This window comes from Megalobrama amblycephala, linkage group LG1 (genome assembly GCF_018812025.1).
Source record: "Megalobrama amblycephala isolate DHTTF-2021 linkage group LG1, ASM1881202v1, whole genome shotgun sequence".
Lineage (NCBI taxonomy): Eukaryota > Metazoa > Chordata > Actinopteri > Cypriniformes > Xenocyprididae > Megalobrama > Megalobrama amblycephala.
This window is the reverse complement of record NC_063044.1, coordinates 14,309,520-14,336,277: the sequence shown is the minus strand read 5'-3', so window position 1 is coordinate 14,336,277 and position 26,758 is coordinate 14,309,520. Positions and strand designations below refer to the sequence as shown.

General features: G+C 39.7%; 2 protein-coding genes across 3 annotated transcripts; one reads left to right on the top strand and one right to left on the bottom strand.

The window, feature by feature from the left end:
• Positions 1 to 867: 867 nt before the first annotated feature.
• On the bottom strand, positions 868 to 17,041 carry slc16a5b (solute carrier family 16 member 5b). The gene is made up of 5 exons (XM_048182731.1): positions 16,745 to 17,041; positions 12,169 to 12,607; positions 7,994 to 8,137; positions 7,044 to 7,907; positions 868 to 1,693 (listed from the first exon to the last, which is right to left on the bottom strand). Exons 2-5 carry the CDS (start codon positions 12,584 to 12,586, stop codon positions 1,440 to 1,442), a joined length of 1,680 nt encoding a protein of 559 aa, XP_048038688.1. The 5' UTR covers positions 12,587 to 12,607; positions 16,745 to 17,041; the 3' UTR covers positions 868 to 1,439.
• A 3,294-nt stretch (positions 17,042 to 20,335) lies between these two features.
• On the top strand, positions 20,336 to 26,225 carry atp5pd (ATP synthase peripheral stalk subunit d). Of its 2 annotated transcripts, none has more exons than XM_048182749.1 (6): positions 20,336 to 20,483; positions 21,043 to 21,174; positions 23,092 to 23,188; positions 23,278 to 23,349; positions 25,496 to 25,558; positions 25,934 to 26,225. In XM_048182749.1, exons 2-6 carry the CDS (start codon positions 21,053 to 21,055, stop codon positions 26,063 to 26,065), a joined length of 486 nt encoding a protein of 161 aa, XP_048038706.1. In that variant the 5' UTR covers positions 20,336 to 20,483; positions 21,043 to 21,052; the 3' UTR covers positions 26,066 to 26,225. The 2 variants fall into 2 exon arrangements, with proteins under 2 accessions (XP_048038706.1, XP_048038697.1); XM_048182740.1 differs by having other exon boundaries at positions 20,342 to 20,487.
• Positions 26,226 to 26,758: the final 533 nt, after the last annotated feature.

The window sequence follows — 26,758 nt, the reverse complement described above, 5'->3', positions numbered from 1 at the left end:
CAGTTCAAGTTCTAAAATCTGCTCAAGCTGCCAAACATTGTTAAAGGGTTAGTTCACACAAAAATGAAATTTCGTCATCAAGTACTCACCATCTTATCGTTCCACACCCGTAAGATCTTAGTTCATCTTCGGGACACAAATTAAGATATTTTTGATAAAATCCGAGGGTATCTGATCCACACGTAGCAGCAATGTCATTGCACCTTTTGAAGTTCAGAAAGGTCGTTGAAAACATGGTTAAAATAGTCCATGTGACTACAGTTGTTCAACCTTAATGTTATGAAGCGACAACAATACTTTTTGTGTGCAAAAACAAAACAAAAATAATGACTTTATTCAACAATTTGAACCGTTGTCATACATAGTGAACTCAGTGCAGGCTTCCTTGTTTACGTCCGAACACCAACTCGGTATTGGCCGAAGCTGAACGTGAGCAGCACGGCGTGTGCATGTGATGCTGATGTAGGATCCGGCCAATAATGAGCCGGCATTTGGACATAAACAAGGAATGTTTTGTTGTAACTGTATTCTAAAGTGCTTCTGGATTGTTTAGATGTTTTTAGTCCGTGTTGCGTTCATATTTCAGATGAACCATACCAGTGTCTCGGTCTGCTTGATTGGTGCACACCACACCAGGGTTTAGATGTCAGTGTTCACACATTCAAATGAATCGCACTAATAAAGCAATCGCACTAGAGTTAGTTTCGAACCGTACCCGCCAAGTGTGAACACCCTAAAACAAACATATTTTGGCAAATCTGGAGAAAAGTGCCACTTTTCCTCTAGAGAATGATTTGATCCTGTGACTTCAGAAGGGCAAGCACAAAAAGTGCTTAGTCAAGGAAAAGTGATGGACAACAAAAATGCATAAATTTCTTTTAATACATACAAATATATAAATAAGTTACTGATTTTAAAAAGCAGAATCTATACAAACCTAAAAAAAAAACATTTATAAGATCTAAAATTTATAATTTAAGGCATCTAGAAATTAAAAAAAAAATCATTGCATGACCATGCTTTACACATTCTCTTTGTTTTCTATATTCATTTGTTCCCAAAACAACCTAATCTCATAATCTAAATTACAGTAATATGAACATCAATTGCAACTGGCCATGAAGTAGTCTAGAGTAAGAACTGAAATTGTATTTTAAAAAATGTTTTTGTGAGAGGATCTGAAGTGATTACAGTTCCATATGGCACCATGTAGAAAAAGAAAAAGGGGACTATGAAAAGTTAGACCTGCAATTCTGGTGCAATCCATTTACTATAGCAGTCCAGGAAACATTATGCTTTATGTCTGTGTAATCAATGGCAAATATAGCTGATTGTCCACCAATAAGAGGATGGGAGAAGACTAGAAGGGTGAGGAACTTTGTGGACAAAATTAGTAACCTATGGTGAAATGTACTCGAGGTGGTGTCTTGGCAGCCCAATCACACATCAGTCTCTATGTCTCTGTCATTCTTACTATTTAAAGGCACTGGACTATAATCACAGTCTTTGGTCATCTTAATGCTTGGCTTCAGTAAATTAGTGCCTTTATAAATGGAGGAGATCTTAACTTCTCTGTCCTTCTGTCTGTCCAGCCAGTAGAAGGACAACATGATGAAGAGACCAGCTGTGGACCCGGTTATGCTGCAGGCGAAGAACACATAGGCGTATTGCTTAGTGCTGTCAACCAGGATTCCTGTAAAAAAAAATAAGTCACATAAATCACTTCGATCACTGTAAAAGAGTGAACTGACCATTTCTCGATGACCTTTGTTTTGTTTTTTTTAAATAGTAGCCATGAATTTTCTCCATCTGCATTTTTTAGAAAACAAAAATACATGGATGAAACGCTTTAGCTTCCACATGAACCACTGAGGTTCATTCTCGTGTTACGCAGCACGTTTAAGCTTTCACAAGAACCAATGAGGTTCATTCTCGTGTGTTACGCAGCACGTTTAAGCTTTCGCAAGAACCAATGAGGTTCATTCTTGTGTTACGCAGCACGTTTGAGCTTCAGCAAGAACCATAAAGTTCATTCTCGTGTGTTACGCAGCACGTTTAAGCTTTCGCAAGAACCAATGAGGTTCATTCTTGTGTTACGCAGCACGTTTGAGCTTCAGCAAGAACCAATAAAGTTCATTCTCGTGTGTTACGCAGCACGTTTAAGCTTTCGCAAGAACCAATGAGGTTCATTCTTGTGTTACGCAGCACGTTTAAGCTTTCGCAAGAACCAATGAGGTTCATTTTTGTGTTACGCAGCACGTTTCAGCTTCAGCAAGAACCAATAAAGTTCATTCTCGTGTGTTACGCAGCACGTTTAAGCTTTCGCAAGAACCAATGAGGTTCATTCTTGTGTTATGCAGCACGTTTGAGCTTCTGCAAGAACCAATGAGGTTCATTCTTGTGTTACGCAGCACGTTTGAGCTTCTGCAAGAACCAATGAGGTTCATTCTCGTTGTTACGCAGCACATTTGAGCTTCCTCAAGAACCAGTGAGGTTCATTCTTGTGTTACGCAGCACGTTTGAGCTTCTGCAAGAACCAATGAGGTTCATTCTCGTTGTTACGCAGCACATTTGAGCTTCCTCAAGAACCAGTGAGGTTCATTCTTGTGTTACGCAGCACGTTTAAGCTTTCACAAGAACCAATGAGGTTCATTCTCGTGTTACGCAGCACGTTTGAGCTTTCGCAAGAACCAATGAGGTTCATTCTTGTGTTACGCAGCACGTTTAAGCTTTCGCAAGAACCAATGAGGTTCATTTTTGTGTTACGCAGCACGTTTGAGCTTCAGCAAGAACCAATAAAGTTCATTCTCGTGTGTTACGCAGCACGTTTAAGCTTTCGCAAGAACCAATGAGGTTCATTCTTGTGTTACGCAGCACGTTTAAGCTTTCGCAAGAACCAATGAGGTTCATTTTTGTGTTACGCAGCACGTTTCAGCTTCAGCAAGAACCAATAAAGTTCATTCTCGTGTGTTACGCAGCACGTTTAAGCTTTCGCAAGAACCAATGAGGTTCATTCTTGTGTTATGCAGCACGTTTGAGCTTCTGCAAGAACCAATGAGGTTCATTCTTGTGTTACGCAGCACGTTTGAGCTTCTGCAAGAACCAATGAGGTTCATTCTCGTTGTTACGCAGCACATTTGAGCTTCCTCAAGAACCAGTGAGGTTCATTCTTGTGTTACGCAGCACGTTTGAGCTTCTGCAAGAACCAATGAGGTTCATTCTCGTTGTTACGCAGCACATTTGAGCTTCCTCAAGAACCAGTGAGGTTCATTCTTGTGTTACGCAGCACGTTTAAGCTTTCACAAGAACCAATGAGGTTCATTCTCGTGTTACGCAGCACGTTTGAGCTTTCGCAAGAACCAATGAGGTTCATTCTTGTGTTACGCAGCACGTTTAAGCTTTCGCAAGAACCAATGAGGTTCATTTTTGTGTTACGCAGCACGTTTGAGCTTCAGCAAGAACCAATAAAGTTCATTCTCGTGTGTTACGCAGCACGTTTAAGCTTTCGCAAGAACCAATGAGGTTCATTCTTGTGTTACGCAGCACGTTTGAGCTTCTGCAAGAACCAATGAGGTTCATTCTCGTTGTTACGCAGCACATTTGAGCTTCCTCAAGAACCAGTGAGGTTCATTCTTGTGTTACGCAGCACGTTTGAGCTTCCTCTAGAACCAGCGAGGTTCATTCTTGTGTTACGCAGCACGTTTGAGCTTCCACAAGAAACAATGAGGTTCATTCTCGTGTGTTACGCAGCACGTTTGAGCTTCCTCAAGAACCAGTGAGGTTCATTCTTGTGTTACGCAGCACGTTTGAGCTTCCTCAAGAACCAGTGAGGTTCATTCTTGTGTTACGCAGCACGTTTGAGCTTCCTCAAGAACCAGTGAGGTTCATTCTCGTTTGTTACGCAGCACGTTTGAGCTTCCTCAAGAACCAGTGAGGTTCATTCTTGTGTTACGCAGCACGTTTGAGCTTCCTCAAGAACCAGTGAGGTTCATTATTGTGTTACACAGCACGTTTGAGCTTCCTCAAGAACCAGTGAGGTTCATTCTTGTGTTACGCAGCACGTTTGAGCTTCCACATGAATCAATAAGGTTCATTCTCGTGTTACGCAGCATGTTTGAGCTTCTGCAAGAACCAATGAGGTTCATTCTCGTTGTTACACAGCACGTTTGAGCTTCCTCAAGAACCAGTGAGGTTCATTCTTGTGTTACGCAGCACGTTTGAGCTTCCTCAAGAACCAGTGAGGTTCATTCTTGTGTTACGCAGCACGTTTGAGCTTCCTCAAGAACCAGTGAGGTTCATTCTTGTGTTACGCAGCATGTTTGAGCTTCCTCAAGAACCAGTGAGGATCATTCTTGTGTTACACAGCACGTTTGAGCTTCCACATGAACCAATGAGGTTCATTCTCGTGTTACGCAGCATGTTTGAGCTTCTGCAAGAACCAATGAGGTTCATTCTTGTTGTTACGCAGCACGTTTGAGCTTCAGCAAGAACCAATGAGGTTCATTCTTGTGCTACACAGCACGTTTGAGCTTCAGCAAGAACCAGTGAGGTTCATTCTTGTGTTACACAGCACGTTTGAGCTTCAGCAAGAACCAATGAGGTTCATTCTTGTTGTTACGCAGCACGTTTGAGCTTCAGCAAGAACCAATGAGGTTCATTCTCATGTGTTACGCAGCACGTTTGAGCTTCCTCAAGAACCAGTGAGGTTCATTCTTGTGTTATGCAGCACGTTTAAGCTTTCGCAAGAACCAATGAGGTTCATTCTCGTGTGTTACGCAGCACTTTAAGCTTTCGCAAGAACCAATGAGGTTCATTCTTGTGTTACGCAGCACGTTTGAGCTTCTTCAAGAACCAATGAGGTTCATTCTCGTGTGTTACGCAGCACGTATAAGCTTTCGCAAGAACCAACGAGGTTCATTCTTGTTTGTTACGCAGCACGTTTGAGCTTCTGCAAGAACCAATGAGGTTCATTCTTGTTTGTTACGCAGCACGTTTGAGCTTCCTCAAGAACCAATGAGGTTCATTCTCGTGTTACGCAGCACTTTAAGCTTTCGCAAGAACCAGTGAGGTTCATTCTTGTGTTACGCAGCACGTTTGAGCTTCCACATGAACCAATGAGGTTCATTCTCGTGTGTTACGCAGCACGTTTGAGCTTCTGCAAGAACCAATGAGGTTCATTCTTGTTTGTTACGCAGCACGTTTGAGCTTCCTCGAGAACCAATGAGGTTCATTCTCGTGTGTTACGTAGCACGTTTGAGCTTCCACATGAACCAATGAGGTTCATTCTCGTGTTACGCAGCATGTTTGAGCTTCTGCAAGAACCAATGAGGTTCATTCTTGTTGTTACGCAGCACGTTTGAGCTTCAGCAAGAACCAATGAGGTTCATTCTTGTTTGTTACGCAGCACATTTGAGCTTCCTCATGAACCAATGAGGTTCATTCTTGTTTGTTACATAGCACGTTTAAGGTTTCGCAAGAACCAATGAGGTTCATTCTCGTGTTTCGCAGCACGTTTGAGCTTCCACATGAACCAGTGAGGTTCATTCTTGTGTAACGCAGCATGTTTGAGCTTCCACCAATGAGGTTTATACTGCCGCGTCAAGCAGGTACAGTTGAACTTCTGTTTACTGATCAATGTTTATATATGATTAAAAGTGTAAATTCAATCTGTTCATTATATAAAACACTTCAGCTGTGAGAGGAGACACTGCCATTTGCCTTGACATTTGAGTTTCCTTGGTAATGGTAACTGGAGAGGATCACCCAGTGCTCAATGTTCTGGACACCAGCCTGCAAATGACGATCTCATCTACTAACATAGGGTCATGACTGGCCTACTCATAATTATGTCTCATTGCATCACACACTACAATAACAGACACACACTAACAGAATCCTTTACCTTTTTATAATTTAAAGGAATTAAAATTCTGTCAAAATTTACTCATATCATTACAAGCCTGTTTGACGTTCTTGCTTCCCTGAAACACACCGAAAAAAAGAGGGCTGATCGCTTATCAAAGCATATAGTGACCAGGGGCTGTCAAGCTCTAAAAAGCACAGTTAAAAGTACCATATGTAGTCTATACAACTCATGCTCCATATTCCAAACTCCCAGTGCCGGACTGGGACAACATTTCGGACTGGGGCAACATTTCAGGCTGGGAGTCTTATGCCAATCCCTTTCAATTAAAGTCTGTTTACTCATCACATTCTATACTAAAATAAATTTCCAACTAGTTTATTTTCTTTCATTATATTATGCAAAAATTAAAAGTGTTTTACTGGATTCAATGCATCTTGAAGTCTTTTTTGTTGGATATGGCAGGTTTGATCAGGATGTTCTCATCCAGTATGTGTCTAGATCAGTGGTTCCCAAACCTGTCCTGAGGGACCCCCAGCACTGCACATTTTGTATGTCGCCCTTATCTGACACCCCTACTACAGGTCTTGCAATCTCTAATAATGAGCTGATGAGTTGAATCAGGTGTGTTAGATGAGAGAGACATCCAAAATGCGCAGTGCTGGGGGTCCTACAGGACAGGTTTGGGAACCACTGGTCTAGATGAAGTCCAGGTTGGTTAAGCTTTATTTAACGACTTTTGATGAGGTCCTCACTGATTCCTTTGCTCCATTCAGATTGGCCCTTTTATTTAGAAAGTGGGGCTTTTTCCGCCTTATTGCATGTTATAGTTTCTCCCATTCATAGTAATACGAGTGAACCATCTTGGTAAATCTACTATATAGTCTTTGATATAGTATGTGAGTTGGGGGACTACAGTGACTGTAGTGCACTAGAGTAACTACATTTATGTTGTTGTTGTTTTTTGTTGTTGTTGATCCTATTGGAGCTTGAGAGCCACTCATTGTCATTGTTGTATGGAAAACAGTACCATGTAAAGTGTATGCACTTCAAAAAAATCACATGTGGGTGAATATTTGTTGGCCTTGACAAATACAAGCAGGCATTCTGCTTTCACCCACTAATGTAGTACAAAAGCAAACAAATGTAAGAGACATCAACTATAGAAACATTACATCACCTGCTAATGGTGGGCCAAGAAGTAGCATGATGCTCTCCATAATGCTGATGAGGCCCAGGGCGGATGGGAAGCGGCTCATCTCGACCGTGTCCATCAGTACGGTGAACAACAAGGAGCCAACGAGGCTCATAGAAATCCCAAACGCTATAACATACGCCAACAGTACTGGGAAACTTGGCGACATCCCACAAATGCAGTTGCTCAACCCATTGATCAGCACCGCCGTGGCAAACAGGTAGGCGAAGTTATGGCTTCCTCTGAAACGAGGCAGCCCAAAAACCAGCGCTGTCACGGGCCGAACGATGATGTTGATCAATCCGAGGATGGCCATCAGTAGAGCAGCTCGATCTTGCTCCATACCGTATGCGGTGGCATAGGGAACCAGATAAACCAGGGGCACTACGAAGCCCAGCATCATCCAGGACACCCCAAGCGCATAGGCACAGAAGTACGGGTTACTGCACAGCAGGTCAAAAGCCATATGTCTGCGGAGGAAAGGCATGACGGTGGAGAGAGTGGCCCGGAGACGGCCCTTCAGACCCTCTCTTTCCTGATGAACAGAAAGGCAATTGGTTTTGAGGTGGTGATTGCCCGTAGGTCCGGTTCTGGCTTCTGTCTTTGGTTTGGCCCCAAGGGGGCGCATCACAGCCCCACAAACGCAGCAGTTCAGCAGAACCCCTCCCAGCACCAGAAAGCTGCCACGCCAACCAAAGCTGCTGAGCAGATAGTTGGCCAGCAATGGTAGGGTGCTCAGCCCGAGTGCAGTGCCAGTGGAAGACAGGGCGTTGGCGAACGCCCTGCGACGCACAAAGTAGTGGCCCATCATGGTGATTGATGGCTGGAAAGACAAAGAGAATCCCATTCCTGAGAAGGAAACATAATTTAGTCCATTTCATGTGGTTCAAGAACATCATTTTCACACTGTTTCTGTGAAGGTAATATATAAGCACCTGTGATAATGCCAGCAGTGATATACAGCTCTACCATTGTCTGTGCAAATGAGCTGGCTGCCATTCCCAGTCCGCTCAGGATCCCTCCAATGATTATTGTTGCACGGCAACCAAAGCGTTCCACGAGAACACTACATATGGGGCCTACGGAAAGACAATGGCATTGTAATATGAACAATAATGAACATGGTTGGTCTCAAATACACAGCATCACGGTGTGCACACAAAAGCTGCATTTGACTTACAGATGATCCTGTTAATGTCCTCACACATATGCAGATGATGGCAAACAATTCTTTTTTTTTCTCCACTAAAACTGCTATTTACATTTGGTAATAAAACACTATATATATATATATATATATATATATATATATATATATATATATATATATATATATATATGAAATTAAAGTCTATTCACTGCATTTGATAGGCTTTGACATAAAGGTGTAAATTTTATTATGGAATCAGGCTGTCATTTTAGTGCAGTAATATGGTAATGTCCACCTGAACATGGGCTGGATTTATACAGAGACCCGCACATGACATGCAAGAAGGGGGAAAAAAATGCATATCGTGGCCAAAAAAAAAATGTTCATAAGTTGAATACGGAAGGCGGTCTGGCGGAAGCTAGATATTTTACTTCATAACTTGTTAAATATGGATTTTTTTTTTTTACACAAACGCATTGCTTCACTTCAGAAGGCCATTATTAACCCCAATGATTGATGGATGTGGATGGAAGCACATATAAAGCTCGGATGCATCAGGATATTTAATAATATATCTCCGATTGTGTTCATCAGAAAGAAGAAAGTCATATACACCTACGACGGCCTGAGGGTGAGTAAAGCTTGGGCTAATTTTCATATGAAAGTGAATTAATCCTTTAAGTGTAAACTAATTCAGTTCACACTTCAGAACTTACTTATAAGTAAATTATTTCTGTAATAAGAACTATTTTAAAAAAAGTATGTTAAAGTGCATTTCTTTTTTAAAAGCTTAAAAGTAAAGCCATAGTATTTCACTTCTGCTCAACCAGCACTAATGCAATTGTTTTTGCCAACAGATTTCCTAAGCTCCTTTTTCCATCCTGCCCCGATCTCCACATCTTGTTTATTCAACCAGTCAAACCACAGATATTGATTCATTTTACTGCAATGCACACAAGTGAAAAAAGTGTGCAAGTAGTAAACATCTAGTTGGTATTTCATTTCTCTTTTGTTGATTAGTATATAGTATTGAGGTAATTAAAAAGTAACTAAAATGAATCTGATTATGTTATAGGCCTATTCATGTTTTTATATTTGGATTATGTTACTGATGACGTTTTTAGCAAACAATTAGTCCTTTATACTGGAATAATTTATTTATAGTAATCCTCCTGGTCCTGCCCCAAACTTATGCCATTGGTAGACATGTTGATACGACTCAAACAGAGCAATGTCTTGAAATTGTTCACACTTCTAATCATTCATTCTGGGATTAGGAAAAAAAAAAAATAATTGCACACTTTTAAAAAGCTCTCTGATAGAGTTATATCTAAGAGGGTCTCAAGACACCAAGAGTGAAAACGAGTGTCACAAAATACCATCATCACTTTTGCCCCTTTTCTTTTTGGTTGTTAAACGAGAAACTTGATTTGATGTGACACTTTGCATCCACTGAGCACAGCAGTTAGTATAGTGCAAATTACTTCAAGCTCTTTAAAACCGCAAGGGAGAGTGAACATTTGCCCTGCTTAAATTAATGCTTTAGGCGTCAGGGCACTGAGTGAAAATAAACTCATAGGGATCACCTTAACATTGTCTTTGGCACTAACTTGCTCAGCAGACAGCAAAGAGAAAGGGCTAGAAAGACAAATAAACATTTCTCACAGAAGAACAATGATATCTTGGCTGTTCCAGAGCCAGATCAGGAATATAATAGCAACCTCCTGCCTGACTCAGAGCTGACTGGCTGAACATAAGCGTTTCAGTTCCCTATGAAGGGTTCACTACTGCCAACACACTTAGCAAGCAATATTTGTAGATGTTCACTACAGTTCACAAAACTATTGTGTATATAAATATATACTACACTGTTATTATATACTACTGTTATGTAACCCATGGCAATGGATTGTAATGGTAGCATATCTAGTGTACTTTGATCACAGGCACAGCTGCTTAGTAACAAGTACTGAGCTGCATTAAGCTGAATAAAAATGCCAGTCCCCCAAATCCTTTTCTCCACATCAGCTATTCTTTGAGTTGTACTGACTGGAGTGGTGTGCAATGATTGGATAAATTTCCCTGTATAGTGATATTTCAGAGTAGCAGTGTTTCCCACAGGATTTTGTGTAACTGAAATCTGAGAGGTTTTTCTTTATCCCCCATAGAAAGCAATGTAAGTACCAAATTCAAGGCCCAGAAAGGTAAAATTAAAGGTTAAATTAGTCCACGTGACTACAGTGGTTCAACCTTAATGTTATGAAGCGGTGAGAATACATTTCGTGTGCCAAAACAAAACAAAAATAACGACTTTATTCATTGCTCTTTGAAGCTGCACTGAAACTGCAATTTGGACCTTCAACCCATTGGTCCCTGTTGAAGTCTACTATATGGAGAAAAATCCGGGAATGTGTCCTCAAAAACCTTAAAGGTGCCCTAGAACTTTTTTTAAAAAGATGTAATATAAGTCTAAGGTGCCCCCTGAATGTGTCTGTGAAGTTTCAGCTCAAAATACCCCATAGATTTGTTTTTAATTCATTTTTTTAACAGCCTATTTCGGGGCATAATTATAAATGAGCCGATTCAGGGCTACTGGCCCTTTAATTCTCGTGCTCCACGCCAACGGAGCTCGCGCTTGCCTTGAACAGTGCATAAACAAATTTTACACAGCTAATATAACCCTCAAATGGATCTTTACAAAGTGTTCGTCATGCATGCGTCGGATTATGTGAGTATTGTATACTGTTATATTGTTTACTTCTGATTTTGAATGAGTTTGAGGCTGTCCTCCGTGGCTAACGGCTAATGCTACACTGTTGGAGAGATTTATAAAGAATGAAGTTGTGTTTATGAATTATACAGACTGCAAGTGTTTAAAAATGAAAATAGTGACGGCTCTTGTCTCCGTGAATACAGTAAGAAACGATGGTAACTTTAACCTCATTTAACAGTACATTAGCAACATGCTAACGAAACATTTAGAAAGACAATTTACAAATATCTCTAAAAATATCATGTAATCATGGATCATGTCAGTAATTATTGCTCCATCTGCCATTTTTTGCTATTATTCTTGCTTGCTTACCTAGTCTGTTGATTCAGTTGTGCAGATCCAGACATTACTGGTTGCCCTTGTCTAATGCCTTTCATAATGTTGGGAACATGGGCTGGCATATGCAAATTTGGGGGTGTACATATTAATGATCCCGACTGTTACATAACAGTCGGTGTTATGTTGAGATTCGCCTGTTCTTCAGAGGTCTTTTAAACAAATGAGATTTACATAAGAAGGAGGAAACAATGTAGTTTGAGACTCACTGTATGTCATTTCCATGTACTGAACTCTTGTTATTTGACTATGCCAAGATAAATTCAATTTTTCATTCGAGGGCACCTTTAATTTCTTTTCCACTGAAGAAAGAAAGACATAAACATCTTGGATGACATGGGGGTGAGTAAATTATCAGGACATTTTAATTCTGAAGTGAACTAACCCTCTAATGAATGAGAAGCACTGAAATCTATTTGTTGCGGTCATGTTGATATTGTGGAGGGCCGCCACAAATAAATCAGTGTATGGGAAACACTGATTTAGACTTGTTTCTACTGTAGTGTCCTGACTGAGCATGCACACTCCTTATGATTTAGAATCTCACTTAAGATGGCCAAAAACCTTGAGTACACTCCCAGAGTTCAAGAGCACACTTCACATTTACCCATCTGAGAGTAAACAGACCACCGCTGTCATCCTCTGACCTCTGCGCCTGTTTATGTTTCATGTTATGAAACAGATCACTGTTGCACAACTCATTAATACAGTAACTTGATAGAGGTGTTTTTCAGATACTGTATCTGACCCTGTGGTGAGGGTGAATGTGGGAGCGCCGTGAGGATTGCGTCACAAAGCGCGGATGAACTAATGGTCAGAATGAATCATCAGAATCAGAAAACCCTTCCTACCGCCTGCATGCAGCACTGCCATCATGATAGCTGGCACCCATGAGGTCTCAGTGTTGCTGGCTTGGAAGTCATTCTGCAAGTCTGTGTAAAATATCCCAATGCAAGAAGGGAAAGCCAGAGTCATCGCTAAGACCAGAATGGTAGCAGCAACGACCACCCAGCCCCAGCCACCATCAGGCGCCACCTGGCCACCACTGCTGCCCTCCGGTCCTGCAGTGGAATGATGCTGAACCTCTGGAAAAGTGGAGGATTCCTCTTCCTGTTGGTCTGGCTCCTCTGACTCACAGCTGGCTGTCTCTGCCGGCCCAGAATCTGTTTCTACGACCTGCAGAGAGGACGTTCTGCTCCGCGTTACAGCGGCTGTGGCAGCATCAGCCCTGTTTGGCTGGGTTGGATGAACCTCTGCACCCTCCGTCATTATGTCTCCTCACTCAAGTACCTACAGGGATTGGACAACAAGCAAATTAGCATTCTTTTTTACAATATTATCAAAAAAAACATCTCCCTAAATAGTCTTTTTATTATTTATATTACAAGGGGTTGATTTATAAGCACTCATTTTGCATGCAGTAAATGTCTCTGGATTTATTTTCCCACCATGGAAATTATCATTATATTATGGCTGTGTAAACATCTAAGTATTTTATTAATCTGTAAGGTTATAGGTTTATATCTACAACATATATATATACACATATACACACACTGATCAGGCATCATTATGACCACCTTCCTAATATTGTGTTGGTCTAGGTATGGACTCCTCTAGACCCCTGAAGGTGTTCTGTGGTATCTTCACCAAGATGTTAGCAGCAGATCCTTTAAGTCCTGTAAGTTGTGAGGTGGGGCCTCCATGGATCGGACTTGTTTGCTCAGCACATCCCACAGATGCTAAATTGGATTGAGATCTGGGGAATTTGGAGGCCAAGTCAACACCTCAAACTCGTTGTTGTGCTCCTCAAACCATTCCTGAACCATTTTTGCTTTCCTGCTGAAAGAGGTCACAGCCACCAGGAAATACCGTTTGCATGAAAGGGTGTACACGTTCTTCAGCAATGCTTAGATAGGTGATACATGTCAAAGTAAGATCCACATGGATGGCAGGACTCAAGGTTTCCCAGCAGAACATTGCTCAAAGCATCACACTGCCTCTGCCAGCTTACCCTCTTCCCATTGTGAATCCTAGCTGGTGCCATGTGTTCCCCAGGTAAGCGACACACCTTTACCCGGCCATCCATGTGATGTAAAAGAAAACGTGATTCATCAGACCAGGCCACCTTCTTCCATTGCTCCGTGGTCCAGTTCTGATGCTCACGTGCCCACTGTTGGTGCTTTCGGCGGTGGACAGGGGTCAACATGGACACCCTGACCTGTCTGCGGCTATGCAGCCCCATACGCAACAAACTGTGATGCACTGTGTATTCTGACACCTTTCTATCAGAACAAGCATTAATTTTAGTAATGAATTGATATTACAATATTACATTTTTGCTCTTAGGGTTATGTTTATAACATTGTGTGCATTATTTTGTTATCTTGGTTTCTGCATTTTTGCCTTTTTTCATTAATTTGTTTTTTATATAGGAAATGCTTTGGTCAAAATATTTAAACCGGTTTTTATCTTCTGTATATTTTTCATTCTGACTGTTAATTTTAATGTCAAATTCTCCTCACTTCGAAACATATTTTTATTATTAGCCTACTGTAGTGATATGAACTCAAGTAGTCATGTATGTATTGTTTATCATTAATATTATTAGTTGTCATTTGTTAAATATAGTTCTTGCGTTAAATGTATATGAAAATATATTTGTATATAGTACTGTGCAAGGATGCCAACTCGAACATCACTTTTGTGGTAAACAAAGCCTCTAAATACTTTCACGTTTTGATCTATGACATAAAACACACCAGTTATAACCCACTTGTGATTTTTTAAACTTTTACTGTGTCTTAAATTCGGTGGTTGCTAACAAATTGCTAAAAGGGACTACTTCCTTTGGCGGGGACTTTAGACGTCATCATGACAAACAGGACATTTGGACAGCATTTCTCATGAAAAAGTGCATAAGTATTCCTACACAGCACAGATAATAGTCAGCATGTTTTTAAATAGAGTTGTTTTCTAAATAAAGTTTGAGGACGCTTGGTGGTGACGACGTTGATCCGCGACCATGGTGTGCTGTAGTCCGTTTATAGCCTGTTAGCCTTTTATATCTGACGACTTTATTTAGGCTTCAAAATCTATACATCTTGTGTTAACTTGTAAAGATGATCTTGATAGACAAAACGTGTAAGTGTCATAACCCTTTGTTAAACACAGAGCTTATTTTCTGCGATTTTCCAAAAGTCTATGGGGAAAATGCATAGGCTTTCAACCGAGGGAACCCGTGCGCCGCTAACTTCCGGGTTGGCCTACAAAAGCGCGTCATCCCTGGGGCACTCTGTGTTTAACAAAGGGTTATGACACTTACACGTTTTGTCTATCAAGATAATATTTACAAGTTAACACAACATTTAGGCTATAGATTTTGAAGCCTAAATAAAGTCGTCAGATATAAAAGGCTAACAGTAGGCTATAAACGGACTACAGCACACCATGGTCGTGGATCAACGTCGTCACCACCAAGCTTCCTCAAACTTTATTTAGAAAACAACTTTATTTAAAAACATGCTCGCTGATTATGATCTGTGCTGTTATGAATACTTATACACTTTTTCATTAGAAGTGCTGTCCAAATGTCCCGTTTTTAATGATGACGTCTAAAGTCCCCGCCAAAGGAAGTAGTCCCTTTTAGCAACTTGTTAGCAACCGCCAATTTTAAGACACAGTAAAAGTTTAAAAAATCACAAGTGGGTTATAACTGGTGTGTTTTATGTCATAGATCAAAACGTGAAAGTATTAAGAGGCTTTGTTAACCACAGACCTTATTTCAGGCGATTTAGCAAAAACCCATAGACTTTACGGCGTTGGAACCGGAAGTCCTAAAATGCTAACTCGCTTCCGGGTTTTGCCTACAAAAATGCGTCATCCCTGGGGCACTCTATTGAAGATAACTAATTCTTATCTCTGTTTATGTGTGTTTACAGGTAAGATAAGTGAGGTGGCATCACAGTTTGTGTTCATAAAATGTTTATACATTAGTTATATGTGTTAGTTTGATGAATTTGTATATTAAAGCGATAGATTTAGCAGTTGATATGCGGCCGGCGGCGCCCGCGCGATGAATTGCGCAATCGCGGCTGGGAGGCGGCCGACCCCGCGCGAGACATCACGACATAATAATAGTGCTTAATGTCGTTAGACAATATAATTGCAATCACTCGTTGTTATAAAAGAGTTGATATTTGTTTATTGTTACGTTTGTGTTCTGTAAATCTGTCGTGGGTTAGGGACAACTAAATTGCTGATACAGATCGTTTACAACAGAGCACACAGGGGAATATAGCCTACTAAAAATTAAACAAAGTGCTTATACACCGTTTGTGTATGTTTATTGAGTATTGTCTGTTTGATGTAATGAAAGTGTGTTGAATCACAGACAGTAGGCTATACAGCAATGTATTCTCATTTTCTTTTGATGTATTGCCATAAGATTGTGCAAAGTGAGTTTATTGAAAGAAAGCTTAATATATTAATTTTATATATGAAGAAGCCACTCTGGCAGTCACTGATACACAATTGAAGATAACTAATTCTTATCTCTGTTTATGTGTGTTTACAGTGTGTTTACAGCAATAAAACAATATATGTGCCACCAGAAGTCCCCGCCTCTTCTGTGTGTGCGCAACACTACCAATGTATTCATATTGTATCATGCTACATTACATTGTATCATTATATGTACTACATCCCCAAAATTTCAGTATCACAGTCTTTATACCAGGACGAAAAAGCTTTCTGATTTGTAAATCAGACAATGTAGTGATTGGCGAGGAATGAATTTGATTACTTTGACTGATTCATACTTTGACGCAGCATTTGTTTGACAATACAAATTAATGCAGCTTTACAAGAAAGTTTCATAATTACCTTCTCTTTTTTTCTGCTCGTGTTTTGTTCATATAAGCCAACTTTTACCGGCAGCATCACGCGCACATAACGCTATGTTCCTGAACAGCACCGGTAATCCGCACTGACTGTTACGCGTTTTGATTCTCGAACAACCGAAAATTGTTTTTATGCCTTTATACGCTTCATATTTTGTTCACTGGACATATGAGAGCGGTTTGACAAGTCATAACTTGCACGCGCCGCAGGTTGTCGGCTTTTTCATATTTTGGCACAGCGCTATAGCCTAATTCATTTAATCATGAACAAATTAAACTGCCTTAACTCCGGGAAACACGAGATAAAGTACCTAGATGATCGGGAATCTCACCTTTAAAAGCACATCCCAATAATAATAATAAAGCTGAGATGAAGAGATAAAGACACCACACCTGCTGCTTTTATGTGCGTTCAGTCATCCGTATCATGAAGTCACCCTCACCAACAACTCTTAATAAAGCAGCCAGCAGGGTATTATGTCCGGCTGAAAACAACAAAATAACCACCAGTATGTTTTTTCCTCACCTTTAGGACGTAGATGACATCTGTGCTTGACGTTAAGTGGTCCTTCGTGTGTGCTGCTGTTGACCACTCGCGCGCCCTCTGGCCCGAGCGTGACCCGCGCGAGTGAACGTCTCTCACTGACTGTACTGAGTGCTGCGGGGAAGCCCGAGACTCCCTGCGGGCAGCTGCGCGATGTAGACGGGATTAGAGAGAGCTCGTGACTGTACTTGATCAGCTCCATTATGATTTCTTCATCGCTGCCCCTTTGCCACGCTATTGAACTCTGACGTAATAAAATAGTAATTCCTCCCACGTCAGTGCGTATTGCATCTCAAAAGATATGAGGTCTTTCATAATATTTTTCTTAGCTTTACTCTTAGTGACCACTATTGAGGGGTAGGTTAGAAGTACACATTGTTCAGTCATTGTTTTCACTAGTCTGTTTTATTATTTAATTGTGAGAGAAGAACAAGTTTTGGTTTTGCTGATTAGTGTACATGTATTTTGTGCATTGACTGACCTAAAACTCATCTCAGGTGACTTAAATAATCAACGGAAAAGGGACCCGTTTCATAGAATAACCCACAGAATCAACAAGTCACTGAAAGAGACGGTCACAGGTGACATTTAAGACCAGGACAGCAAAATGGCTGTAGCTTAAAATAGTAAACAAATAGAAACCGTCATTCACTTACTTAGATAAACAAGTCAGTCCAGATAACATGCCACAGGGGAATGGACATTGGTTTAGGGTTTAGTTTATGTAAATAATTCCTTCAAAACATGTATATCTTGACATCTGAAGCGTCTTGCTGGATGGTTTACTATAACAGCTGGTTTAATTTTTGTGTTGTGTAGCAGCCTATTTTGGGGAAATGTATTCCATATGGAGTACCTCATTGACCTTTGGCATAACAATAAAAATGACCATGATAATAAAATGAAAATAGTAAATTTGCCATGGTAATGAAAATAAAGCCCAAAGTATACTTCACTTTTTACACATACATGAGGGTCAGCACACAGTGTGCAACGCGTATTTCGTCATCAGAAGAGTATGTGCGTACTGTACGCGCACCGCCGGATTTTTGTAACCATGCATACTTCTACGCAGAGGTTGCACATGCGCATTTCATTTTTTTTTTTTTTTTGCAGTAATTAGTTTATCCACAAGGTGGCAGCTGTGCCCTGGGGGTGTCGATTTACCAGGTAATCAAAGAAAAACTGCATAAACAGAACAGATCTGAACACATGCAAGCTACAGCGACAATGGTGGCCTAGATTGACGCGAGATTGTGCGAAGAGGTTAGAAAGTACCTGCATTTGTACAACTCTAGCATGAAAGAATACAAAGATGTTTACATGGGTTGTAACTCGTGGCGAGAGATTGCTCAAAACTGCGCATGCGTGGAGCGCCTGTGCATGCGTACGAGTCAAATGAAGTATACTTTGCCGGTTTGTGCATGCGACTGTGCGCGTACACTAGCGTACGTGTAAAAAAAAAAAAAAACTACCCAGGGCTTTACAAGAACACCATGGATGTCTGGAGGGTAGCTTTTTATTAGCGACACCGGTGGCTGTTAAGTGAACTGCAGTCAGCAACTTTTGCTTACTTGCATACTTGCAGCTTAAAGGCAGGAACACACCAAGCCGACGGTCCAGTTTTCGTTTTTCCGGCCACCTAAGTTTTCTCAGTGTGTTCCGCAGCGTCGGCTGAAGTTGGTCTTCGTCTGTTTTTTTCCGGCCAATTCGACATGTTAAATCGGCGTCGGAGCTCGTCAGTCTGTCGGGCCATCTGATCGTTCTGATTGGCTGTTCAGCTACTGCCACCTGCTGGTTCGGAAAGGCATTTCATCTCACGCAGGCGCAGAACGGACGTGCTACTTGGCCGTCGGCTGTCTAGCATTGGTTTGGTGTGTCAGGGCAACTTTGGACACATGCGCTGCCGACATGAACCAACCCCGCAGTCTGCTTTCGTCGCTACTAGTTCGTCGGCATCGGCTTGGTGTGTTCCTGCCTTTACACGTAACACACAAGACACTGAACGTGATTCAAGGCTTCCATATACGTATCCCATATAAGTTATTTATTCTTTCTTTGCTTAGAAGTAAAAAGTTGGAAATACCTTTACATCGGACATCCCGATGTTGTCCACGCTACTGAGGGCGACGTTTTAAAAATCAGTCTACAGTCTGTCATACAACCTAGTATGCATGGGGTCCATGGAAAAGTCTAAAGAAAAACTGTTAAAAAATGTAAAAATAAGAAAATAAATAAGATTAACTAAGATGAAGACTAAGTAAATAAAAACATACACAAATAAATTTAATACAATAAAATAAAATTTAAAATTTAATTTCAAAAATTTAAAAATTAATTGATTTAAGAATTGTAAACAAATAAATAATACTTCTAAATAAATAGTACATCTAGACTACAGCACAGTAATGTAGTGAGTAGAGGGGAAAAAAATAATAATGTGACCAGAGGTGTAAAGAGTACCTGAAAACCATACTTGAGTAAAAGTACAGATACCTTACATCGAAAATGACTCCACTACAAGTTACAAGTCACCAATTCCAACACGACTTTAGTAAAAGTCTTAAAGTATCTGATTTTAACTGTACTTAAGTATTTTACTCGTGCTGAATGTAGGCTTAGAGATGCACTATTCCTGAGAGACATACCAGTGAAAATAAGAAACAATTGATTTGTAAGATGAGAAATCAAGTTTATTTTCTAAAATCAAAATAAAACTGAACACCTCAATATTGCAATAAATCAAGGTCGACACAACAGCCTTTTAAACATCTTCAAACTCTCAAGTCTCAGTTAAGCTCAAGTGCACAGAAAGGCCATAAGTAAACCAATATCCGTCAAAAAGGTCTTGTCAATATAGCGGATAAATAAAATAATATTAAGTACAATTAAATAGTCAAAGTCTACTGTATGTGCTGGTTTGAGCCTCATCACCAGCTGCAGTCATTTCATCATCTAATAAATCAAACACCTGCGATCAGCAACTACCTGCTAATGCACTCACATTCACATAAAGTATCCTTTACATTGACAAGTTTTGGGTGAGTAAAGGCAAAAAGATGTACCTTCAACGCACTTAGATGGCGATATCGCTTCTTTATAGCAGAAACAAACTGCTGCAGAAAAAATTAGCTGTCATGAAAAATGTAATTTGTAATTGCATTATTAATCACAAATGTAGTGGAGTAAAAAAGTATGTTTACTTGCTCAAAAATGTAGTCAAGTAGAGAGTAAAAGTTGCCAATATCTTTGATACTCAGTACAACTACAAAGTAGCCAAAAATATACTTAAGTACAGTAACTGATTACATTTACTCAAGTACTTTACACCTCTGAATGTAACATAAACTAAATATTCTCCAAATACACATATTTATAACATTAATTTTCACAGTATAAATGTGGTATTTACACATGAAAATATATAACTGTCTTTTAAATTTTAGGACAGGGGCCCTCGCACCCGGATGATCGTATTTGGGGGTCCATGATGCATCTAAAAGATTGAAAACCCCTGTTTAAGGTGAGCTAAAAGCTAATAATAGACAAACTGAAAAGAATCATAAGCGAATTCATGCCCTCTAGTGGATCTGCAAGACTGCTGCAGCTTTCCTCCGGTCCGCTGGGTGTCAGTAAGGAGCGCTGCTTTCTTAATCCTGCTTCCGCTCTCCGTCCGTCCGCCATCACGCTTCTGTCATTGCAGCGGCTTGATCCTTGAGCAGTGAGTATGTGTCGAAATTCAGTCATTTATTAAATATTACAGCGCCGATAGTTTTTACTTGATTTAACCATGCGCATTAGTCTTTATGTATCATGTTTGTAAGAAATGGCCCGTTTTTTATGGTGGTTATTTTTGTCTTTATCTTATATTATTCGTACGCTGACCTTGTCGCCTTGTGTGCATTAGAGGAGGCTTTTTATTTCAGCTGTTCTTATCAACCTAATTTCTGTAATCAAAATAGAAAACAGTTACACTTTTGTTATAAATACTGTTTAAATGCGAAAACAGTTTTTCTGTATGCCTCATTAGAGGCATTTGGCTGGTGTCCTATATGTTGTTATTCTGTGACTCATTATATGTAGGCTACATTTTGAATATGTTATGCGTCTTATATGTGGATAACAATCATTATGTGCTTGGGTTAATAATTATGGTATTTAAAGTCAGATTGGACCAGCTGGCCCTACAATTTGCTTGACATGCAGTTGGACACAGTTTGCTTAACTTGTGAAAGATCTTGTATTTTAATTAACTATGTCTTCATTAATGTGTTTGACAGGAGCACAAAGATGGCAGGCCGACGTGCAGCTGTAAAGGCCATTGATTGGCTGGCTTTTGCGGAGAGGGTCCCACCGAACCAGAGAGCCATGTTCAACAGCTTGAAGACCCGCAGTGACGCCATCACAGCAAAGTGAGTCTCTACGTGACTGCATTTGAAGGACATGAACTGCACAGTTTCTAGCAGGTTGTTTATGTTGGAGTGATGTAAGCTAATGGTTTTAAAGATATGCTGGTTTTATGTTTTGAACCCAGTAAGGGGTGATCCATAAGCCATCCTCATTGTGCCCTTGAGCAAAACGCCATAGGTCAGGTGCAGGTCAATGGACTGAAATTAAATTTCACAGTAAACGGTATTAAACAATTAATTATTATCATCTGTTAAAATGACTAATTTAATGAGCAAATGAAATAAACAAGTGCTTTATTATAACAAACTTAAACATTTAATGGAAAACTAATTTCCATAATCAAAAATATATAGTCAATTAAATTTAATAACTGATTATGGATTAGATTATCAACATATCATCAATAACTTATTAAAATTAAGAAATTCTAGTTTGACTTTTAATTCTTTTGGATTTTATGATGTAATACAAATATGCTGTTGAAATAGTGGAAATAAAATTAATGCATAACTTTAACAATTTAAATGTTTTTTTTTTTTTTTATCTTATTATGATTTGTCAAAGTGCTGCACAACAGGTTTACTAAATAAAACTTTACTTTTTATTGTTAAAGGGGGGGGGGTATCACACACAGTTTCTGCCAATCTCATGTTAATCTTAAGTACCTATAGTATAGTAGTGCATCCTTCATATCACCGAAAAGTCTTTAGTTTTATCATATTTATAAAAGATACATGCGCTGTACCGAGTCGGCCGAGCGCCTGGAGGTGTGCCGTGTGAGCGGAGCTAAAGGGTGACGAGCACATGAGCTTTTGCATAGAGATCGGCTGCAAGCTATCAATGGTCAGCTAAACAAATATATTTAAACACACACAATACACCATTGCATTATCCCTGGATAACTTTTGAATCACTATAATGAATATAGCATATAGTGAATGATGAATAATGAATTTATGAATTCACTATGTTCGTGTTGTTTACATTATATGCACTTAGGCACCTATTGCCAACAAAACAGACATTTGAAGCAGTTTTACTCACCACCTGCGCTTCCGACTCATGACCGGGATCATTACCTCTGATCATGACCGCTCCATCTTTCAGTTTCAAACGGTCTATAAATCCAGCGTAGAACTGGGCCTTGTTTATGAAACCATAAGCGCCGATCCCGAGGGCTCGAGCAGCCATGGAAAAACACGACATATTCTTCATTCATTTTAACCAATAAAAAAGTGATTGTGACGATCAGTTTCTATGGTTATTTTAATAACAAATGTCGAGAGTGCATCAATGTATTGCGTGAGCACAAAACTCTCAGCTCCTCTTGACACTGGGTTCTTTGGGAAGCAAGGTTATCTTTCCCTCACTTCCAAAAACACACTTCTTTGGTGACATTGTTGAATTCGTGAAGTCCTGTGACCATGCAGTGCTGCCGACGACTTCCGTAAAGCCAAACGTGCGTTGATGGGCGTCCTCTTGCTCTCTCTCTGGTTGACGTGTGCGTGCACGCTCTTCCGAGAAAAGTGCCCGTACAAGGAATTCTGACCTTCATGATGTCACTCAGGCCCGCGCTCGAAAAAAAGACCCCGAAATTCGTGAGGATTTGGAAGAGTATTTTTGGCAAAGAAATACCCCATCATTCGTCCAACACGTGTTTCGAAACTTTGGCCATGTTTAGCATGAGAATCCAACTCTTTAACAGTGTAAATAAGTCAGAATGCATGAAATAGCATTATACACTCACTTTAATAAATGCAGCCTTGGTGAGCATAAGAGATGTTTGTCAAAAAACATTTAAAAATTAATTATTCCAAACATTTGACTGGTTGTGTGTGAGAAAGAAGTTTGTTTGTCAAGGTTTTTAAATATATATTTTGCAAACTGAGTAATTTGTGCTGAACCATGTTTGCTTGCAGACTCGCATCCTTGCCAGAGAAACCGGCTCCTATTGACTGGAGTTACTACAGAACTGTTGTGGCCAAAGCAGGCATGGTGGATGAGTTTGAGAAGAAGGTGAGATCCAGTGATTTCTCTCTGAGTCCATCTCTTCTTCTGCAGTGTGTCTTATAGGATTCTCTTTCTACCTGTCTCTCTATCTACAGTTCGCTGCACTGACGGTTCCTGAGCCAGTGGACACTCAGACTGCAAAAATTGATGCCCAGGAGCAGGAGTCTGTGAGTCTCCCTTCATACTTCAGTTTTTCTTCTCTGCAGGAGATCTCTTAGAGTGTTTTTTTTTTTTTTTTTTTTTTTTTTTTTTTTTTAGAAACTTTGTAGCTCCAACCAGCTCCAAAACACTTGTCTGGAAGTTTCTAGTAGGCTTGCTGCGATAGTCGGTGTTACTGGTGTTCAGCCACAACACGGGTTACATCGCTTGCCCACCGCAGCACTGCCCCTTCACCGTCGTTTAGATTTTTCTATAGTAATAAAAAACGTTTCGTTCAGTTAGAGAACAGACACTACAATTAAAAACTAAACGCATCTGCTCAATGCGGCGTGAGCCGAACGAGAGTCGCCGCACAGACCAGCAGCAGGAGTCAGATTTCATTTATCACAAGAGTGAGGAGCTGACTGACAAGATTGCTGAAAATTTTTGCAATATTTTGGATTTAAACCCAGTGCTAATGGGCAACTTGCAAAGGATTAGTTCTGTTTTTCTAGTTGTTGTGTTTTTCATGAAGAATAACCCACCATTCAAGCAGTTGTCGCCTCTGAATTGGTGCTAATTTGAAAGTAAAATCCGCACAGGCATTCATAGTCTATTGGCGCGGAGCATTTTTAGTTGGCTCAACTTCCATAGGAATTCATTGAAAACACTGGATCCACACCGTCATGAATGCCTGTGCGGCCGTGCACATTTTACTTTTGTTTTATCTCGATTTTAGTGGTTTTAAAAGCGAGGTGCAAAAGATGATACCGGTATTACCGGTGTTGTCACACATCGATTAACCGGTGGGAACGTATCCTCACCGTCACAACCCTAGTTTCCAGGAATCATGAAGACCTTGATTAGTTGGTTCAGATGTGTTTAATTAGGGTTGGAGCAAAACTTTGGTGAGTTTGACGCCCGATTTAAGAATAACGTTTCAATATTTATGTATAAAAATTGATGTATTTGCTCTGCAATGGCTTGAAAGGTCCAATCTAATGATCCATCAAAAAAAAAAAATTTTCATCAAGTATATGATCTCATTTGAACCGTTCAAATTTTGAAGAAAATAGACTTTGATCATGTTTGGAGGTTTTCACTGCTGAGAAAACCCCAGAAAAAGTGATGCAATTTATTGATTTATTTTGTTGTTATTCATGCTTGACATGATGACTATTAGAAAGTATATATGAAAGGTCATAAAATCAAGTTTAGTCATGTTCACAATAATGTCAACTGTATCTGGGCCAAAGTTTGTGTCAATATCTCAAAGCAATCAACAGTTCTGACATTTGGAACCAATGTTGCCTTTTTTTCATATAAAGTCCAAAAACCTCTCCAAACAAGTGATCTGAGTGTTTTACTGAACTACTTGCATGTGAAAACACCATAATAAAATATAAAAATATTCATAATTACATAGAATAAGTAACAAGTAATAAGATCTGTTAGATGAGTGATGATCTTCCAGCGCTGTTTCAGTTGTGTGCATGGTAAATCAAGACCTGTCAGTCTGAGCAAACAATCAATCTAGTCCAAACGAGCTCTAGCAGTAAAACAGCGTCTGATTGGTCTCTACACACCCAGTACACCTGAAATCTAGTTTCCATTTGTTGAACTTAAAAGTGATGTTAGAAAACACTGCATGATCGCGACACGATCGGATCCCGGAAGTACTATAGCTTTAGCCAAGCAGCAGGTCAAGTCACTTCGTGAGGTTTTCTCAAGATCTACGCATCATGTTATATTATCGTTTAAATCGAGACAACCTGCTCCAAATAAAGATGTGCGATTTACTAATGTTTCGTGAAGTTACAAAGCAGAACATGGTCGAAAAGCCTCATCTGTATACCGTTTACATTCACATCGGCAGCAACTTAATTTAGTAACTGCCGATCGAGTCATAGAATTTGATTATCGGCCAATACCTACAGATCAGAGCATCCCTAATTTTAATAATTCAGTGAACATTTTTAAGTCCTTATGCAAATCAAAGCTTGAAGAGATCAGAGTTTTGAATCAAACTTGCTCATTTTAATGACAGGTCAAGGTGTGTCATTCTGAAAATACAGGGAGTTTTACTGTTCCAGGCCAAATTCAGGGCATTATTCTGTTTGGTTGCATATAGTTCAGTTTTTCACACCTTTATGTTATGTCTCTTGATGTATTCAGAACAAAACTGCAGCTGCTTACTTGGAAGCATCTAAAGCTCGTATCGCCGAGTATGAGAAGGGGGTAAGTTCAACCTGCACTGTCACATTATGAGCGTCGATAGTCATTTAGCAGTTTATTCCAGTCTATCTTGGCAAATTATTCTGCACGTTTCATGTTTGTGCAGATAGACCAGAACTTGAACCCATGGCTTTTATCATGCATTTATGATCAATAATGATTGCTTACTGAGCCATTTTACTATTGAATAATTGGCTGACAACGATAGAAGAAACCAACATGCACAAAAATTAACATTGAACAACTTCTCATATAATAGTTATCTAAATAAAGTTTTCCCATAATACTGATTGATTGATTAATTAATGAATTAATTGTGATTTGATAAAATTCACAGTTATGAAGCATTTCAATAATTTGGTTGTTTGTCATTGGCAGCTTGAGAAGTTCAGGAATATGATTCCTTTCGACCAGATGACCATAGAGGATCTCAATAACACCTTCCCAGAGACCAAGCTGGACAAGGCAAAATATCCATACTGGCCACACAAGCCTATTGCCGACCTGTAATTTATTAGCATCACCCAGAGCTTCAGTACTAAATCTTTATGAATCTGAGGTTGCTCTGTATAGTCTGATCTGAGTAATGCTTCTGCTGTAGAAGTGATTCCAGTCGTGAAATGACTCAATGTTTTATTTGTGAATGGAAATAAAAAATAAATTGTTTAAATAATGTCATTTTAATTATTTTTGCAAAAACAAAAGTAGATCTTATTGCTAATAGTATATATTAAGCCATGAGAAGTTGTTAAATATTTTGTCTCCCAACCAGAAAAGGGTTTCCTTAAAGTATTAAAACCTTCTCAGTAAAACTCCTGCAAAAGTTCTGCTTCATTGTTAGTAGAGACTGCACAGACGCAGGTAATTCACACACGTATCTCATCTCGAAAATTAATTCAAATAAATGCTATGATTCATTTAAATAAATGTAATCTTATGCACTATACCTTTGTGTCTGATATAAAGCATGTGGAATATTAGATCTAACGAGCCCTAACGCATGAAAATAACCGTCATTTTTATGCTTCCGGTCAAATATTGCGCTGCAAACATCAATAACTGCTTTAAGTTGTCAATGCTGGCAAATCATAATGGTATAAGCGGGATAATCCATGGCTGGCTGTGCATTAAATGAGTTGATGATGCTTCACGTTGGGTGGTTCTTTGCCTCCATGTCTTGCATTAAATTTGTTTAATGCATAC